This window comes from Scleropages formosus, chromosome 1 (assembly GCF_900964775.1).
Source record: "Scleropages formosus chromosome 1, fSclFor1.1, whole genome shotgun sequence".
Classification (NCBI taxonomy): domain Eukaryota; kingdom Metazoa; phylum Chordata; class Actinopteri; order Osteoglossiformes; family Osteoglossidae; genus Scleropages; species Scleropages formosus.
Genome location: NC_041806.1, coordinates 46,461,620 through 46,482,460, shown reverse-complemented (window position 1 = coordinate 46,482,460; position 20,841 = coordinate 46,461,620). Strand labels below are relative to the sequence as shown.

General features: G+C 43.8%; 1 protein-coding gene across 1 annotated transcript; it reads left to right on the top strand.

Annotated features, from left to right (window-relative positions):
* The first annotated feature begins 9,332 nt into the window (after positions 1 to 9,332).
* On the top strand, positions 9,333 to 20,624 carry scara3 (scavenger receptor class A, member 3). The gene is made up of 7 exons (XM_018742421.2): positions 9,333 to 9,872; positions 14,897 to 14,932; positions 15,340 to 15,384; positions 16,713 to 16,832; positions 18,191 to 18,271; positions 18,450 to 19,493; positions 19,651 to 20,624. Exons 1-7 carry the CDS (start codon positions 9,866 to 9,868, stop codon positions 20,085 to 20,087), a joined length of 1,770 nt encoding a protein of 589 aa, XP_018597937.1. The 5' UTR covers positions 9,333 to 9,865; the 3' UTR covers positions 20,088 to 20,624.
* Positions 20,625 to 20,841: the final 217 nt, after the last annotated feature.

Genomic DNA, 20,841 nt, shown 5'->3' with positions numbered 1-20,841 from the left:
TATTTTCACTGCAGCCCCATGCTCCGCGCCGTAAACAAGGTGAAGACGGCCGCACGCGTGCCGAGCCGAAGGGTACATCAGCCTCCCCGCCGTTAGGTATGTAATTTGGGCTGTCTGGAACGCACCGCCAGACGTGTCTCAGTTTGTCCCCAGAAGGGACGGTCAGCAGCGAATAGTTGGGACAGGACCTGCCGCACATGAGGGCGCTTTTGGACGAAACACAAGAGCACAGTTGGAAATCTACAGATACGAGTCTCGACTCTCACAATGACAAACAGGCAGGTATGTTTCACGCACATTTTCCAGCTGCGGCAATGCAAAGGGATGCTTCGTATTGGGGAAATGCAGAAACTGTACAGATCTGCATCAGTCTGCAATGGGTGGGCAGGTGGGGGGCTTGAAGCTTCTAGAAGTTTCTACCCACTTTTTTTTTAGAGAAAAATTCTGGTAGTTTCTGCAACTATCTCTTTGGGAGAATTTTATCTCAGGCAGGATTTGTTTTGGCGAGCGCGCAGTGGTCTGTGGGGCACTGTGGTGGGGTAAGCACGTGTGGGTTGGTGTGAAAGGTTACCTTGAAGTGTAGGCCCTACAGCAAGTTCCTTGGACCAAGAGCAATATTTTCCAGTGCTTTCGTGGACACTTATCTCTAGCTGTTATCTAGAGTTCTAATAAATGTTCAGTTATGGACACCGTACGTGTGCTTACTTCAGCGGAGCCCAGATTTGCATTCACCACATTGGTGTTAGAAATGGGATGAGGTAAGACCACAAGAAGCTGCATCCCGGAGCAGTGGAACGCTGAAGTCAAAGGTGAGAGTGCCTAGAAGGAAGAAGCTAGGTGGATTCAAAGGGCAGCTGGTAGTGTAGTGGTTTGAGCCATTGCCTTTAATTCCAAAGGTTGCAGGTTTAATCCCCACTTCTGGTTATAGTACCCCTGAGCAAGGTACTTCCCTTAAATTGCTCCAGTAGCTTTACTCAGCTGTATAAATGGGCCAATGGAAAGGTGCTATGGAGAGCTGGTGAACAGGTCAGGAGGTCTGACAATGTTTAGGGTGGCCTGGGGCTGCATACCCTGTCTAGCAGAAGTTGGGTTTTGAACAGTTGTTCAGAGTCATCCATGTCTACTGAAGATATTGCTGCAAAAAAGGAGGCACCAGCTTGCCAAAGACCCTTCAAGCAGCCCTGAAAAGGGGCACCATGGTGGAGCAAGTGACAACAGTGCCACATAAGCACTTGTGCCAACCAGAAATGTCCAGTCCCCTGGCACTGATGTACAGAAAAGCAGTGGGAGTGAGAATGGCAACCTGACTGGTCCACTAGTCCTCCGTTAAAATGCAATTAAGCAGCAGGAAGTACTGTGAGATGCCTGGATGCAGAGGTGGAGGGTTCACCACCACTGCTGGAGCAGGGACAGAGAGAAGTGTCTGCAATGTGTGTTGCTGCAAGAGCAGCCTAGCTATGGGGAGTGTAGGGTGGTCAACGCTGTCACCGGAGAGGACACCCCAGGACTTGGTATGGCTGTGTCAAGAAGCTTTGCTGGGACCGAGGGCGGGCTTATGAAGGGTAAGGATTTCCGTCTCAGCCCCTGGATTCACTGTCTTAGTGGGCTGTCTCGACTCATGATCCTGTCCCCCACATCGAGGCTGTTCCTGTTCAAGTCACTGATCCAAAGCCATGACTTGGTACTTAAGTACAATGTAGTGTTTCAAACTGCTGAAAGCCCCACCTGTAGGAGTGGGAATGTGGTATGGACTTTATATGGAAATTAACAAGAGAATTATGGGTAATATAAACAATTGTGCAACCGTAGAGAGGACTGTGAGGGACCTTCAGGGGGTCAATTCATGTTGGCTGATTTAAGGTACAGGTCCTGAAGAAATCCGGTACATTTGTTATGTTAATTTTCAGTATGGGTCTTAGAGAGTGTCAGATAAGTTTTTAAGATCATATCTGGGTGTATTTGTTGCTGTTGTCTCCATTATTACCCTAATGTTTATGCACCAGATCAGAGGAGACTCAGAGACACTAACGAAGTGACATGGATGGAGAACAGCCATGTATTCATTCCTGATCCTCCTCCTCTTGCAGCTAAGGTCAGGGACACAGATGGATGTCTCCTACAGCCCACATGAGAGTGAGGAGTCCACAGACACAGCAAGTTTTCTGTCTCCAAGGTGATGATAACAGTGTGCTGAATGCTAATAAAAGCTGAAAAGTAGCCTTGTAAGATGGAGGAGACTCGCCCCCTTCTGCCCTGTCTGTACTGGGTGGCCTTGAGTGGATCCTCATGTTGTTTCAATATTTGTTTTAGTGAGGCTACCGCAGAGGGAGGGCTGCTCCTTAACAGGCACCCACACACACACACACACACACACACACTCAGGGTGATACTGACCTTGAGGAAAGGAAGATACTTTGAGGCAGTACAGGATATGAAAAGATCGATGGTCTTCGTTGCATAAATGAATCATTAAACCCTTTCTGAGAGCTGACTGGAAGTCCTCCCATAGAGCATCTATTTGGAGAGCAAACATGGTGTCTGTTTGGGTAGCTGGACTCTGTTTGAGCTTAACTGCAACCTTCTGAAAGAAACTATACATGTGGAAAAAGGTGTAATGATTAATTTATCTCTTTACCCCTTTCAATTTTAGGGGGGGGTTCAGTCTTTTCCTGCCTTGAAATGCTTGATCTGGGTGAACATGAACAATGGAGTCAGCAGGTGGTGTAGTAGTTTGAGCTTTGGAATCAGAAGGTCCTCAGTTCAAATCCCTGCTCATGCTGTTGCTCAAGGTCCTTGCCCTAAATCGATAAAATAGATAGTAAAAATGGCTCTGTTGTGTAAATGAGTAATTCATTCTAAGTAATATAATAATAATAATAATAATCGCACACACACAATGTTCACAACCACTGCTCTCAAGCGGGATCACGGCGAACCGGAGCCTAACCTGGCAACACAGGGGGGTAAGGCTGGAGGGGGAGGGGACACACCCAGGACAGGACGCCAGTCCATCACAAGGCACCCCAAGCTGGACTCAAAGCCGGACCCACCAGAGAGCAGGACCCGGCCAAACCTGCTGCACCACTGCGCCCCCATTATTAATAATAATAATAATAATAATAATAATGACAATGTCAGCCATTCACCTGAATTGCAGGTCATATGTTAACCTAAAAGGTAACAGGGCTTCTCTACAAACTGTCCACCCTCAAAAGGATGCCGTCAAGAACTCTGTTTAGAATGACCCAGCTCACAATCCCAGACCCCTGATGAAATGCTGCCCCAGCTGCAGACCGCATTCTGTAGATAATGCATTTACCATGATGCGTCCTGAAGTGACGACAGTGTGTAAGTCAGTAAGCGGTGCCCATCTTTCGGAGACAGAGGCAGGAAAAAATGCAGAATATCATCACCAAACGGTGGAACTCGGTGCGGTTCGAAAGCGGTGCATTTTTTTCCTATCGACTTCATGAATTGCTTTTAACCAAATAGAAAATGAAAGATATGCCTGGTTCTGGTTTTTTGAAAGTGTTAAAGGCTGTAAGACGGAAAACGTGGCATTCGGGACTCGGACCGCGGTAAACAAGAGCGGCTCAGTGTTGATCGTGGAAGGCCATCCAACTTACTGCCCTTTTACATAATTTACCAGCGGACGTCTGGGCTCTGTTTTCATCCCTCGCACGGAATCGGGAGGGAGAGAGAGCAGACATCATGGGGACCGGGCAGAGCGTATCCGGAAAAGTACACATGTTTATTTATAAAAAGTAAATGCCTCATTCAACGCCGTTTTTACAACAGTTTTAGCTCTGTGTTTTTATAATGATTCTGGTGAAATAATTTCTTACTATTGCAGCTAAAAAAAAAAAAAATTTAGAAAATCAAGAAAGAGGAAAAGAGGAAAATAAAAGTACTGTCCACTGGGTGACAGTAGAGATGACTTTTCGCTGCTTTACTGTGATCCATGAAATAGAGGATTTGAAAGAAAAGCATCATCTTAATACCTCAGAATTTTTGCCGGAATCCATATAGATTTTATGAAGCTGTAAGAATTATTACACGTCTTATCCATGTTTGCAGTTTTAAGCACAATTTAAAAATTGTTTGGACAGGGATCAACAGGCGGACATCTATCTGGTGCAAGACTGGAAGCATCGACGGCCCTTCTGAGTTGGTGCTTGACATAAAATCCATGGATTGAGTCAGTTGTTAGGGATACGGCACAATAACCACTTAGCGTAAGCGGATTTGAAACTTTGCATCAGATGTGCCGCACAAATCACGTGCTATTTACATTTATTTATTTGGCAGACATTTTTCTTTCAAGCAACTTCCAATGAACTCTATGTAGTGTTATCAGCCCACACACCTTATTCACCGTGGTGACTTACACTGCTAGATACACTACTTACACTGGGTCACTCAACCATACATCAGCGGGACGCACTCTCTCTGTGTCACTCACACACTATGGCGGAACCTGAACAGCATGTCTTTGGAGTGTGGGAGGAAACCAGAGCACCCTGAGGAAACCCACACAGGGAGAACATGCATACTCCACAGAGACTGAGGAGGGATCAAACCCACATTCTCTCACACCACGCAGACACTGGGAGACAGCAGCGGTGCCATCTTTGCCTTTGTGTGTTCCCTGCAGTAATGAACACATCCTGTTTTTTATGAACTGAGCGCTAAATTGCCCAGCAACTCTGCTGCCAGCTCTTACAGTCACTCACGCTGCCCTATTAAATCCGGCTGCACGGCCCAGTTGTTCCAAGTGCATTTGAGGGCTGGCGGGCGAACGAAAGCTTTCGTCTTGAAGCTATTTACTTGTGAACGACGCGGCTGGGTACGTCAATACGGGGTAAGTACCTCGATCAAGGGTGTGAAGGGTGTTTTGAACCCGAGGCCTTTGCAATGACATGCTCTTATCACCCTACTAGCTGATTGTCTGACAGGCTTGGTAGCATAGTTGTTAGATCAGCTGCCTTTTGACCCCAAGGTCACAGGTTTGATCCCCCTCTGGCTGTAGTACCTTTGAACAAGGTGCTTCAGTAAAATTATCCAGCTGTATAAATGGATAAATAATTGTAAGTACCTCACACACATCATCTGAAACTGCTTGTTCCACATGGGGTCACGGGGAGCCAGGGCTTAACCCAGCAACACAGGACATAAGGCTAGAGAGGGAGGGGACACACCCAGGAGGGGACAACAGTCCACCGAAAGGCACCCCAAGCAGGACTCAAACCCCAGACCCACTGGAGAGCAGGACCTGGTCCCACCCACTGTGCCACCACACCCCCCCTAGGTAAGTACCCTAATGTTACTATATTTACCCATGTATACATCTGGATAATTAAGTACCTTAATGTTGTAAGTCACTTTGGAGCAGAGCGCCTGCTAAATGAATAAATGTAAAATCATTAAAGGAGAGAATCCACCTTTAAAAATTATTTTAACAACATGAATACAAACTGTTCTCGAGGTGAAAATAATCCATCCCACATGCTCCTGATTAATGCGTCCACCTCGCATCTCCTCAGATCTCCGAGCTCTTGCAGCTGGGCCGAGATCTTAATTGAAATCATCTGACCGCTTCGCATCTTTCTGGATGTGGGCAGAGAGGGAGAAAAAAACAGACTCCTCTCAGCTGCGGCCGGCAGAGCCTTGTTATCGCAACGGATGAGAACCACAATTGCGGTTTTGTAAAGTCGCCGTCCAAGTTGCGAATCCACGTTCTGTGCCGTTGATGAAAGCACTTCTCTTAGAAGGCGGCGCCTCATGAGCTGCGGCAGAACTTCGGCTAATTAGTTGCGTGGAAATGAGATTGAGACGGTGGAAGTGCGGAGTGTGTGAGCGCTGGCCAAGATATTTGAAAAGAATATACGCGCACTGCCAGAGCCTAATCCAGGGTAGGAGGCTGGAGAGGGAGGGACACACGCAGGACAGGACACCAGTCCACCGCAAGGCACCCCGAACAGGACTTGAACCCGAGACCCACCAGAGAGCAGGACCCAGGCCAACCCACTGCACCACCGCCCCCCCCCATAAAGGAGTTAAAGTATTATAATTAGTCATTAGTTCAGCCTTGGTGGAGCATATTTCAGAAACGGAAAGAACATTATAAATCAGAAATATGAATGAGTTAGTCGCTATTATGGGCAAACATGGATCTCTGAAACATCTTCATTATTTTGTCTTTTTTCATTTTATTTTTAACTGAAGTAAGTAGACGAAGAACCTGAGTGTGGTATCTTAGCAAAAATGCTAATTATATGATTACCCCATCCAGCTGATAATTAGGCTTCATTATTAACTGATTCCATTTCCATTTATTAATTTAGCAGATGCTTTTCTCCAAAGTGACTTACAATGGATACTATGTAGCGTTACTAGCGCTCACACCTTATTCACCGCGGTGACTTACGCTACTAGATACACTACTTAGAATGGGTCACTCATCCATATACCAGTGAAACACACTCTCTCTGTCACTCACACACTATGGGGGAACCTGAACAGCATGTCTTTAGAGTGTGGGAGGAAACCAGAGCACCTGGAGGAAACCCATGCAGACACAGGGAGAACATGCAAACTCCACACAGATTGAACAGGAATCAAACCCACATCCTCCCCCTACCGTGCCACCCGTATTATCATTATTTAGTGTTTCTAAGGCACCTCCGAATGTATTTGGGTTGAAGGTATGTGGCATCAGTGGCAGCATCTGCTTGATGTGACCAACTTTCCTCAAGCTGTGAAACAGATTAGGTTCTTCTTTTAAATGAAAAAAATTGAGAAATGTATCTTGAGTCTTTTATTTATAGCCCTAATTAATTCAGTTGCACGTGTGTGTGTGTGTGTGTGTGTGTGTGTGTGTGTGTGTGTGTGTGTGTGTTTGTTTTTTATACGCCTGCCGAATCAGCCTTCGGTGTCCTGCTTTGAACTTTCTGAATGTGCATGTTGATTGAATCAAGATGGGTCCGGTTTCTTCGCACTCAAATTGATTTCAGGCTCCTCTTACAGCAGAGGGAGGGGTTTCGCAGCATCTTGGAGTGTTTATGCAGTCTGTGATTTATGGGCCTACAGGTTCCTGTCCTCGTTGGAAACGATCATCTCCCAGAGGTCAGAGATGAAGAATTTGAGCTGTAACACCTATACCTACCGAAGGTCATGCAGGATGTCGCTTTTCCTCCCTTAATGTGAAACGTTTGGCGGTACGTAGCGCAGAAATGATCATATTTCAATGGCACAGAGAAGGAATTCAGACCCAAGCCAAGCTGATGATTTATGTGGAGAAGAGAAAGTAGGTTTTACAAAGCGCGTTAAAAATAATAATTTCATACAACATTCAGTTGGGACCAGGCTCTCTTCCGTAAGATGGGCTTGGATCCTTTTGGTTGGAAGCCAGTAGTCATGGTGGAGTGTTTAGAACCATCACCTTTAAGACAGGTGGCCCTGGGTTTGAATCCCACTTCTGTTGTAGGGCATTTGATCAAGGCCCTTGACCCTGAATTGGGGAAAAAAAATTCCGTACTGTATAAATGGGTAAATAACTGTACGTAGACTAGTGTACCAACCTAATAGTGTACATCATGTTAGAGAAAGATGTCAGATGAAATGATAATAAAGTAAAATATCTAACGTGGTGGCTTTGTGTTCCTGCGAATAAAATAGAAAAAAAAAGGAAATACCATAATTAAGTCCTGCTAATGTGCTACAATGTCCCATGTGATGAACTATTAGACAGCGGATGGGCTCATTTGGACTCCACACACATGGAAAGCACATTTAACACAGACACGTTAATTGAATCACATCTTATCTGGAGCCACCGCACAATGACACAACCATCTGAGTATGACTCCTGGGTGAAAATCCTGTTCTGATGGCAGTTCCATCTGGTCCCTGTCACAGATGGATTTACAGCTGGGGAAGAAAACTCATGAAGCCAATATGTGAGCACAGAAGTATGTAATTAAAAACTTAAATACATCACCCAACATGAGATATTCAAGGCTAATTAGAAAACGACACACTGCCAGCATGCTGACAGATAAATTTCGTTATGTATTTATTAACTGCAGGAATTCATGAACAAAAATGTGTGTAGCATTGTCTGAATTCGGTGTTTGCTGTTGTCCATTCTCAGTCACCGCTTGTCCAGTGCAGGGTCCCGGTGGTCGGGAACCTATCCAAGAAGCACGAGGGATGAGGCCACCATCACAGGGCAGTCGCACACACTCAAAGGGTAATTTTAAGTCATCAAGTCAAATGAAACTCATGTTTTTTAGACTGTGGAAGGAAACCAGAGCACCCCCGAGGAGCCAATGCAAACAGAGAGAGAATATCTTTGAAAGACAACCAACATCTACAACTGCTTGTCCCAAGGGGGTCACGGCAAGCAAGAGCCTACCCGGCAACACGAGGCACAAGGGCAAGGGGGGAGGGGATACACCCTACATGGGATACCAGTCTGGCACAAGACACCCCAAGCAGGGCTCGAACCCCAGACCCACCACACACAGTGGGTACTGACCAAATCTGTTACACCACCACAGCCCCCACAATCTTGTTGAAAACAATCTGCGAAAAATGAAGCATGCGCTCATTAAGCACATTCAATGTTCCTAGAGATGCAGGACAGTGGAGCACTGATTTATTTCTTATTATGCGCTCCAGTTACAAGTACTATCCGCTACACGAATTTAAAAAAGTCTTGCGATGGTGTTGATTCGAGGGGGAGCTCGTCCTCGACCCACACGCTGTGTCAGGATTATGAATATGATGACATAGTTTGGCCGTAGCTACGTTCGGTAAGATCGCAATAAATTGCGAAATCGATCGCCAGATCAAAGTGCTTCTATATTACTCTCGATCCCTGAATGTGTAGCCAGTGAAGAGCATTTCTGGACATGTTCTGTGCATGTTCTGTAATGACAGGAAGGAGGACCCCCGCCCCCGACTCTGGGGCTTGGCTGCTGGCGGAGCCTCGCGTTCCAAACCCTTCTGATCTTACAAGCGTGAACAAGCGCTGACATCTCTGAGCTGATGGACACACAAGTAGTTTGTGTTTCTCGAAGTGCAGCGGGTGTTGGGGGTGCTAGGAGACAATAAAATTTTTCGAACTTCGCTGGCCGCAGAGGGCAAAGGTGTCTGTTCCTCTACACGTCCCACACATTTGTTAGCAATTAGCCCGAATTGGGCTGGAGCACATGGTCGCTCACTTCTTCCCCATCCCTCTCGCTCATTCGCTATCCCTCCATCCCTCCCTCTCTCTCCCTCCCCCCCTCTCTCTCTCGCTCTCTCTCTTTCTTTCTTCTGTTTCTCTTTGCCGCACATGGTTACTGTCAGGGGTATTATTTTCCTCCTGCCGCACCAAGGAGAGGAAGCATGTTCCAGGTGCCCAGCATTACACAGCTTCGCCGCACTCTCTAGTCCAGCCACCACGCTCCAAGCGCTCCCCAGAGGACTGGGAGATTTACTCAGGCTGTGGGCCAGACGAGTGGTCCCTGGTGCAAGTCCCACGGGGGGGTCTCAGTGGGATGGTCGCTTCTCAGCTTCGGAGGCCGGAAAGACAGGAGCGATAAAGCGGCGATGTCAGGGGCCGCCTTGTGACTTTGCTGGATGCAACTCCACACTTTGGATATTTATGAAGACCCCACACCCCCCACCAGCAGGAGCAAGAACACCTGATATGCGTACAGATATGTGTTTGCTAAAACCCGGTGGAAGAAAATAAGCAGCTTCCCTCTTTCCTTCCCTCCAGCAGCATTTACCACGGTAAAGCAGGTTTTATTCCACGGTGGAATTGCCGAACTCTTCAGGTTACCGCGAAAACTCCTTAGTGCCCGGTGGAGGCACCATGAAAGGTAAGGCTTGCCTCCACCTTGACACTATAACCTTACTTTGTGCTTTAGAATCTGCTGTGAAGGAGAAATACAGGTATATATTATTGAGGGAGCTTCAACGTTTATTCACGCAAGAATTAAAAAACCTGCAGACAGCATCTTTTTTAAAAACTGCACCTCTGCGAGTCCAGGAAAAATGTTGGTTTGTTGTCTTTGGACATGGGACATCCTCCAGTTCACTTTGAAAGCAGCACATTTAATAACTTCCCAGTTCCACCAGACAGACATTTGCTTTGGGGTTGGGCTCTTGGATTAGTTTATATGAACCACATTGAAAGGAAAGTGTTGAGTTCTGTCGACATTGCATGAAATGAGAACCTTTCTTTTTCTAAAGGGGCAAAGAAATGTGACGAATCCACAATTCCACTGGAGGAAATGTGGTTGAAAGGGTGCTGTGAAGTTTAGAGGAATTAACACGGGCTCAGGGTTTTTACCCTGCTATTGACTTCTTTGTTCTGCTGGATGCCTCTGCTCAAAGTGAGAGCTTGTCTTTTGGAAAGTCACAATTATTCATTTCTAAGGTACATGTGGGTCAAGCAGAACAAGGGTCAACCAGAGAAGAAAGGAGCAGCAAATCCTCTAGAGACACTTATACATTTAACTGACAGAATGGTAATTTTCAGTATACTGCTTTAGGGTAAACTAAAGCACCAGTTGAGATTCAAACTGGTGACCTTTGGAGCCAACAGCAACTGCCCTAACCACTATGCTACCAGCTGTTCTATACATGTGTGGTACATCAACATGAGGTAATCAGAATGCGTTCTGTCCATTGGCATGTGATTAACCATGGAAGAGGTGCGTTACTGGGTTCAAGTGTGAAGCAGAGGGTGACCATCTGCTTCTGAAGTGTATCAGATGTGTCAGAAAAGTTATAGGAATGTCGACAATGCTGTCAGTCCTTAGGATGTTCATGGATTCATTAATTCTAGAACTTTTTTACAACCTTAAAGTCCTAAGCTACACATTCCTGTTGTTTTGCTAAGAGTGGAGCCACACATTCCAGGGTAACTAGATGTTAAACAGTTAGATGTAATGGGAAATGAAAGTCACTGATTTTGTTGGATGTGGCTGGTTTTACTCAGTTTTGGATGTACCACATGTGAAGTCCCCACTTTTGACTTCCTGCGTGTAATTTTATAAAGTTGGATGAAAACCAAGGTATAATCTCAGGGTTTTCCCCCAGTACACAGCAAATTGTATATTCTTAAAAACATTGCTATTTCTCAGAATCAAGAGTCTTAAAACCTAAGAGATCCAAATGCTTTTAACTGATTTTAACTGAAAAAGTCTTTGGGATTTCATTTCCGACTGAAATAAGAGGTCCGTTTCTTAGTGTTAAGACTCGTAGCTTAATCACTTTATCCCTCATAACCAAGAAATAATTGGAGAACTTTGTACACATTGTTTTCCATCTTCCACCCACCCTTCTCTTAAATCAGTGAACTCATTACCTCTGCAGTGAAATCATTATTTCTAAAGGTCAATATGCAGTGACATCATTATTTTTAGAGATTACATCATTGGCGCTGGGCTGGATGAGATCCAGCAGAGTCAACATCTAAAAAGTCCTTGTAAAGACTGTCTCAGGAAATTAAATCTGGAATCTGCCATGGTGGACCCCTATTGAACCATGACTACAGTCACTGTAGTATCAAAACTGGTTTGTTTCATCAGTTGTTTTGAAAAAGAAGGTTTCTGCAAGGAAGAAGAAAGACCAGGAACAAAAATAAGCAGTACATGGCACGGTCATTAAGGTATTAAGCATAATTAGAAAGTTTCACATTACAACCCAGGAGGGTCATGGTTAATCTTTCAAACAACCTGCAATTACTTCCACAAACAGTTCATGTAAAACCACATCAATTCAAAACTGTACACTGCTGCCCTCCTCATATTTGAATCTTTAATAAGCTGAACAAATGAAATTACTTCCAACATGAACATTTTTATTGTCCGTTTGATGTCATTTCAAGTATGAATTTGATGAGTTTTTGGGTCTCAGAAGGGGACATCAGGGAAAAGGACAAGTGTACGTCATCTCTACAAAGGATCTCCTCTAGACATGGAGACGTTTATCTCACACAATGCAAGGTGTCGGAAAAAATCACAAACCACAGTTTGCTTACAAAGATCACTAAGAGAATTCAGAATGTTTTTTTTTTATAGCTGGTCACCTACAGAGAAGCATATGGAGAAGCACTGCCCTGCCTGCTCCATTTAAAACTAAATATATTTGTACAGCTCCCCAATTTAATTCTTGGGTTCACATTTAATTTTTAAAGCCCACCCAAGTATTTTGTTTGGAGATCTGTAGATCTGAGATCCTTATTGAAGTCAGTGGTCCAAAAAACCTCTGTGACAGCAGCAACAGATGTACGCTCTCAGAGTAATTATGAGGTCGGAAACATAAGGATGTTCAGGGTATTTGCCATATGTGACAATGTGAAGATGTCTACAAAGAGGCCGCTGTGTTCCGGTAGTTCTGCAGTTCTGCAAAAAAAAAAAAATCTTTTCATTCAATTTTCTAGCATCATTTTCCAAGTTTTACCTTTTAATTCTGAGATAAATTTCATTTGGCAGATATACCAGTGCTTTGCACCATCCAATTCATCAAAGTTAAGCTAGATGCAACATGAACTTCTCTCTAGAGGTAAAGCCCTTAAATAAGATTGAAAAAAGTATATAAATCAGGCGCATAGGTCCATTCTGGGCATATCACATCCATCTCACATTTCATAGAGTAGCTTACATGGTTGGGAAAGATCTTCAGCCCCCAGGACCTGATAAGCCTAGGCTGTGGACTGTATTCCAGTCCACTACCAGTAGATACTGAAAAATGAAGGTTTATCGCACACACCGTTGGGTTTCCCATGGCAACCAAACTGTAAAAAAGCTAGTTTTGGTTATGGGACTAAATTCTGTTGCACAAGTAGTCAACCTAGTTCAAATTGTTCTGACCTACCCATTAATCGCAAAGACAAAAGTGACCTTTTTGAAGGTATCAGGTGTTGTGGTGGCTGAGAAACTGGGTTTCGAACTGAAAGTTTGCAATTTAAAAACAAAGTATTAGAAGTAGTAACATTATACTAAGGTACTTAAACTGTGTTGCATTGAGAAATGATCTATTTAGGCAAGTGAAAATGATTAGAAAATGTGAACTGTTTTACTTGTTCTGGGTATGTATCTTAGCAAGGCAAATAAATCAGAGAAAAGTAATGATCAGTTTTAAAAAAATGGGAAAAATCCAAGTCTAACAGCTGCACTGGGAATACCCAGCCAGATGCAATAAAAAGTGTTGTTAAAAAGATGCCTGGGTTCTTTGGAACCTGATTTGGTGCTTAAGAGCCTTTGGCTGGGATCCATCTCCAGTTTTCTGTCCTGACTTAACTATAGCAGTTATACTGTGAGTCTGACAAGGAATGCAATCTACATAATTTGCGAAGAACCGTTCCACAAAAAAAATTACACTTGAATGTGCCAAGGTAAGTGAGAGGAACAGACGCTCAAAAGCGGCATCATCCATCTGCTGACCGGACTACAAATATGCTTTTCGAGAGATCCCCATCTGAGTACATTTCCGTTATTTATTCATTTAGTAGAATTTGGATAATCATTAACTAGCTGATGAATTTGACCAAATACACTAAACTTCCTGAAATTATTTGTCCATTTATACCACAAACTAGTGTAACACAGTGAAACATTAAGGGCAATTCAGAGTCACTGGTTCAGTTGAAACTCATGTCTTCGAAGTGTGAGAGGAAACAAGAGCGCCTTGAGGAAACCCACAAAAACACAGAGAGGACATGAAAACTCCACACAATCAGGGCCAGATTCAAACCACAGAGTTTGAACCCACAGCACAGGATCCCCTCAATGCTGTCTGCTGCTCCTACATTTCCTAAGAACAATCAAAACAAATTCATATCCACTCACTGCAACATTTCAGGACTGATTACAACTAATCAATGTTATAGAATAGAATAGAATAGAATAGAATAGAATAGAATAGAATAGACTTTATTGTCCCATTTCTGGGAAATTTGTCTTGGACAGCCATGACACGGCCAGTGCACAACATTGAACTCACATAAAACAATGCATACCATAACATACAGTAAAATAAGAAATAAAACAACAATCAAAATCTATTAAAAAAAAAAAACCTACTGTATACTAATCTAAAATCTCAGTTTTGGAATTCTCTATTCAATAATTTAACCGCAGTTGGCACAAAAGAATTTTTAGAACGATTTCATTTACACATCAGAATCCTAAATCGTCTCAATGAGGGTAACAGGTTAAAATGCTCATGTAAAATATGTGTGTCATCAGCAGCAATTTTTTTAGCTTTTTTAGCTTCTTTTAAAATAGATACCTCATACAACTCCTGTACGGGTCGTTTCTCTTCCCACCCTACAATTTTTAGAGCAGTACGTACTAGTCGTGCAAGTTTCGATTTTGACCGGACAGTCAAGTTTCCATACCATGCTGTAATACCATATCTTATCAAGCTCTCAAAAGCAGACTGATAAAACGGAAACAGAATCTTCTGGTCGTCCATCTTCCACAGCAGCCAACAGAAATGTGAGCCCCAGTTGTGTGGCTCCTCCCTGGGTGCAGTTGGCTAAGCGAGGCCCTGGCTCAGCAGGCCCAGAGCACGGGGCCAAGACTCCCATGAGCATCCTGCTAACACTCTCCACAACATTACTTCATGACAACATCCATGTAACTGTGTTGATCTTACACTCGTGCCAAAAGTAACCTCAGATTTTAAATGAGCCCTGTGAGTTCAGATGACTTTTGTCTGAAAGCCCGGGGCCAGTGGGGTATTATTGTGTTTCCAGACTATAATTTGTATGATTTATGATGCAAGTAATTAGGTATGTGTATACTGGCAGCAAACAGCATCTTTTCAATTCTGATATGAATAATTGGCTTATTTGTTATTAAAATCTCATTTTATTTATTTGATTTTTCAGAGAGCCACAGCGGATATGAAAATCAGCTCTTTAAAGGTGTGTAAATGCTCCGTGTTCATGCGTACGCTGCAGTTTGGTCACGTCATATTTCATTCAGATACATTCATCTTTGCCTATCTATTGATACAAAATTAGCTGATCTATATGTTTTATTAAGTGCTGTTCAGCGTTTTTAAACAAAAAGTTCATATGCGCAATTCTATATTTAAAATGAGGGAATTAACAGTGAAGTTACAAGATAGTTTGATCACATAAATATATCTGTGTTTCAATCCAGAAGGAATTATACTTATGAACTCTACCACAGTTAAAGATATTATGGAGACTAATCAGAAACATAATGTAAAATGTGAAATACTGAATCTTTTGCCAGGGATTACCAGGGAACTATCGCATATTAGGAAACATTATGTATCTATATTGTTTGTTCCTCCGTCTTTCAGAGGAAGATCTGACAGGGGAAGACGAAGAGATGCCTTCATTTAGAGGTGAAGTTCATTCTTTCCACTGGATTTGTGGGCCAGAATTGGCTGGGAGCCTGAAATATTTGTGGGTTACAATGAGGAGGACACGTGGGAGCCAGACATGGTCAGTAGGAACAAAGGGATGGGAATGAGAGCAAGACGCCAGTATGAGAACACTGAGACTGTTGTGTGGTCTAAAGTAAGTGAGCAGGAGCCCTTTCAGAATGAAAACTTCCCTCTGGCATGATGCCCCAGCAGTCCCACAGCCAGATAAATGCTGAACTTATTATCCACAAAATGATGAAAGATGTAATTATGTTTTTTTTCCCCTTTACAATAAATCATATTATATTTTCTTTATTTTCTGTCAGTCCCAGACTTTTGAAAATATTAATTTTGGTTTAATTAGAGGGTGCTATACAACCCAAGAAAAAAAAATGCTTGATTGCACCTTATAAACACATTGTACTGACACACACACACATTGTCTGAAACCGCTTGTCCCGGGTGGGGTCGCCACGAACCGGAGCCTAACCCGGCAACACAGGGCGCAAGGCAAGAGGGGGAGGGGACACACCCAGGATGGGACGCCAGTCCGTCGCAAGGCACCCCAAGAGGACTCAAACCCCAGACCCACCAGAGAGCAGGACCCGGTCAAACCCGCACCACTGCGCCCCCCCATTGTACTGATGTTAATTTTAAAATTACTGGACTATGTTAAATGTTCAGTTGTTCAGCGTTCAATGTTCTGCATCACTCTGCTTTAAAAAAAATTATACTGACATTTTTAAACTTCTTCTTCATTTATACTTCTTCATTGTACGCGTATGTTTACATTAATGCATTTGGCTCACTAAAAACTTTAGAAACAGACAGTACAATTATCAAAGCATAGCTTGTCTGTCTGATACCTCCATTTTACTGTTGCACATCCCTCAAGTAGCTGCGTATAGAAGTGACATTCAATATCAAATACATTGATAATCACAGCAGATGGTGTTGCACTCATCTATGTAGCTGTTATGAGATGAAGATAAAAATGGTTCCAAAAGGGATAGCCTTTGAGACCCTTCTTGATTCTGGGAAGAATTTAGTAGTTTTGAGGGACAGAGGGAATTCGTTCCACCACATCAGAGCCAAATCTGAGAACCTATGGACTTTCTGTTTCGGACCCCAGTGTTTTCCTCAAAAAGCTGACATTCTCTTTAGACATCTAAAATGTTTCTGAAGCAAAGTTGCTTTGCCTGAAAGGTAATTTTGTGTGTAACACCTCTGTTCCACCAAGGACCGACTTGGTAATAGAGCTCCATGTCTAGGACATTATGTAAGAGTGACCTGTGTTGTGTCTGTAGGAAGGACGCGGGGAGGTTGTGTGAGGTGCCAGCAGACACAGTCGCTGCAGTTGGCAGTCAAAGTGCTCTACGGATTCTTCGCTTTCCTCATCGTAACAGTGGCTGTGCTGGCATCTCTTGGTGAGGACACTCGGAGGACCACTATCCACCCACAATCACTGACACCACTCATATTTCCTAGCCAAAGCTCTGATGCAAAGTTGGCCGGAAGACATTATCCAATCACTTCTACGGAACTGTTCCAACTGTTGATCTAGTATTACCTTATAACCACACCCTGCAATGTTCAGGCATGGTAATCAAAAGGAATACAGAGGTTTTTTAATGTATGGATTGCATTCAAAATCTAGAAAAGGTCCAGCCAGTTTTACACCACCCGCTTTAGTCCTTAAATAAATAATTATAAAACCGAATTCAAGATTCAGGAGGAAACAAGAAGCAAGGAGCTATGAAGAATCGGGCAGTGAGGCATCATGTAACATTATATGATGCCCTGCAGAATTCTGGTATTCCTTTCCGGTCAGGTCATGTTGCTTTCGATAGACAGTTCACTCCTCTTAGGTGAAATCACACATACAGGGAATGGAGCATCTGCAGAAAAGCTGGAAGTTTGATCTCCAGCCATTTAAAAAATCTGTAAAAAAACAGCACAACCAAGTTTTAAAATGACATGTGAGGTGCAGGGGCTGCAGCTGAGGTTTGGAACATCCCAGCAGTCGCATGGCAAATGGAACATGACAAGATCCACAAACAATGAATTGTGAAATGCAGGAATGTAAGACCTTTAAAAAGAAAAAAAAAAACTTGTAAATTGTTGGTTTGTTGAAATTTCCATGTTACACATCTGTTTTCAGTTTTCCAAGATTCCCCATGATTTGCATTATGCAACAATCACTCCTAATATGAATGTTGCAGGAAATATTTATTTAAAACATTACACAGCTGTCGAACTGAGTGCTCGTTGGTTGCCAATCGCTACATTTTCAAATGACAAAGGCATTCTTGTAAAGGTGGAAAAAATGTAACTGGTATTAAGAGCAACACCTAAGGAGACATATGGCCTGTTTTTTGGGCTGACCTGTGAAAATTCAGATATTAAAACTCACAGTTAGAAATGTATGCGCAACCCATGTGGACCCATAAAGTATTTTATGAAACACTGCAGGACCAAGGAACTTAGGGCTCAGCTGTGGAATGTCTGTGGAACTCATGTATTTTCAGTGGGGTTTGCAGTTGGACTGGTTTGGAGGGAAGTGAAAAAACATTGTTTGACAGTAACTCGTTTGCCTCATGCCACATGTTCAAAGAACCAAGTCAGGAAAATATGCAGCAGTACTATAGTATAATAATCATGAACAGCAACCCAAAGAGAGGACACAAAGTGGGGCTGTTAAGGATCCATCCTTCAAACACAGTTTCATTTATAATGATGCATCATATGCTGGTAAATTGACATAACATTCTCTCTCTTTTCAAAGTCTTCAGAAAGGTGGACTATTTATCTGAAGAAGAATCTTTCTACCAAAAGAAAATTGTGAAGGTACAGGAAAGTATACAAGGTGAGATGTACATTTGGAGAAAAGTGTCTGCTAAATGAACAAATGTAAATGTAAATGTACACAACAGTGCATAGTGCTAAGTATATTAAACATGGCCTTTGTAAGAGTATCTATCTATCTATCTATCTTACATCCTCATCATCATTATCATCATCTTCATTTTCTGTTTCTGCTGCAGATCTCAGCTCAGCCAGCAACTGCTCTGACAATGATGGTACTGTCCGCTATGGTGATGAGATCGGCAAGCTCAAAAAGGAGTTAGAGGACATTCAGAAACTGATCCTGGGTCAGGAGCAGACGCTGGCTCAAGCTACCCAGACACAGCAGAGTTTAACGGTATTCAGCAACAGGATGGCACGGGACATGCAGAATTACTCCATGGCATTTAAGCTGGTAAATCAGTCCTTGCAGAGCTACCTGGGTCAGGTTAATGGCTGGAAGGTGGTCATCAGTGAAACGGACGAAGCCATGAGGACTCTTGTGCAGGATCAGTATGATATAAAGGCAACGGTACTACAGGTCAACAGCACAGTGGAGGTCAGCAAGCTGTGGATTGATGCCATCCAGCGGAAGGCCGATGAGGAAGCCACTGTTCTGCAAAAGTTGACAAGAGACTGGCAGAACTACAGCAAAACCCTGGGGTCCCTAAAGTCCAACTCCAGCACTATCAGCCAGTCGGTGAGAAGCATCCAAAATGGGATTTCTGCCACACACCAGAGGATCAGCATGAGCTCTGAAATGGTACATGATCTCACGCTGCAGGTCATGAACCTGCAGATGCAGCTGGACAATGTAACATCATTCATAGATGAGCATGAAGAGAACACAAATGACCTCCATTACCACTCCAAGTATTATGAGAACAGGACCAGCGAGAGGTTTGCAACTCTGGAGGCCAGAATGAATTCCATCGAGATGGAGATCGACACCATCTCCTCCAGCATCAACGCCACAGTTAGCCATGTGCAAAGCATGTACAAGTACATCAACATAGAAAGCACATCATGCCAGTCCAGGCTGGGAAGCCATACGGAAGATCTTCACAACCTCAACAATACGGCCTTGCTCCTCCTGCACCTTGCAGACACCCTCAGGCAGCAGTACATGCAGCTAAGCATTCGACTGGACGTTGATGTCAGAAACCTATCCATGGTCATGGAGGAAATGAAACTTGTTGACACGAAACATGCTCAGGTCATCAAGAACTTCACGATTCTGAAAGGTAATCTTCTCAGGATTTTGAAGTCTTACACAGCACTGCTATAACTCCATTGCCATAATAAAGATATTATAAAATGCTTTGGACAATGGTACAAACAAAATATTTTATTGACCCTGTGTGTAATTTATCTTTTTGAATATCTTTTTTCACTGCATAGGTGCGCCAGGACCCCCAGGTCCAAAAGGTAACAAAGGAGATGTTGGAAGCAAGGGACCAATGGGTTTGACAGGCATCAGAGGGTCTCGGGGACTTCCAGGGGTCCGTGGAGCCCAAGGTGAAAAGGGCTTAATGGGCCCCAAAGGAGATCCAGGAGAACCTGGTCCACCTGGGGTTAAAGGCAGCCCTGGGCTCAAAGGTGCCAAAGGATCACTAGGGCAACCAGGGCTTCAGGGTGAAAAAGGTCAGAAGGGTGACATGGGAGTTATGGGTAAAGACGGACCTCCAGGCCCCCAAGGACCACCAGGATTACGAGGCCTTCCGGGTCCTCCTGGAATTCCTGGTCTTCCGGGACCCAGAGGGAAACCAGGACTCACAGGTCCACCCGGCCCCCGTGGTTCTCCAGGCCCTCCGGGGGATTCACTGTCCATCTCCTGAAGGGACCATTCCAACCTTGGTTCCTCAACTAAAATGAAAGAAGGCACATTCTGTACAACCATGTACATTGAAAACGTAACATTAGGGGACTGTTTTCACCAGGGATTGCCACAGTGGTCCACGTACATGTTCAAGTTACCTTCCTCTCAGTGGATGCTTTTTAGTGCCTCCTTGCAGTTAAGCTTCAACATATGGTGCAGCCTTCCAACCTCAAACTGTAGAACATTCAAGGGCAAAGAAAAAACATTTTGGTAATATGCTTCCTTTGCCTGAGTCGCCAAAAGTGTCAAAATTTGAAGAAGACCTTGCATTCAGATTCTTAAATGGACAATACAGCAATTGTTTATGTGCATACACAAAGATTTCACACGGCATCTATGAGGATGCATTGTTACAATGTGGGTTTACATTATATCAGAATGCACTTTTTCAAAAATAAAGGAAATATGCTATTCGTTGCTGGTTTATAATGTTAAATTCTGTCTCATGGCACCTTAATGGTAGGGGGCATGGTGGTATATAACATAATATAAGAGGGGGTGCGGTGACACAGTGGGTTTGACTGGGTCCTGCTCTCTGGTGGGTCTGGAGTTTGAGTCCAGCTTGGGGTGCCTTGCGATGGACTGGCGTCCCGTCCTGGGTGTGTCCCCTCCCCTTCCAGCCTTGCGCCCTGCGTTGCCAGGTTAGGATTCGGCTCACCGCGACCCTGCTCGGGACAAGCAGTTTCAGACAATGTGCGTGTGTGCGTGCGTGT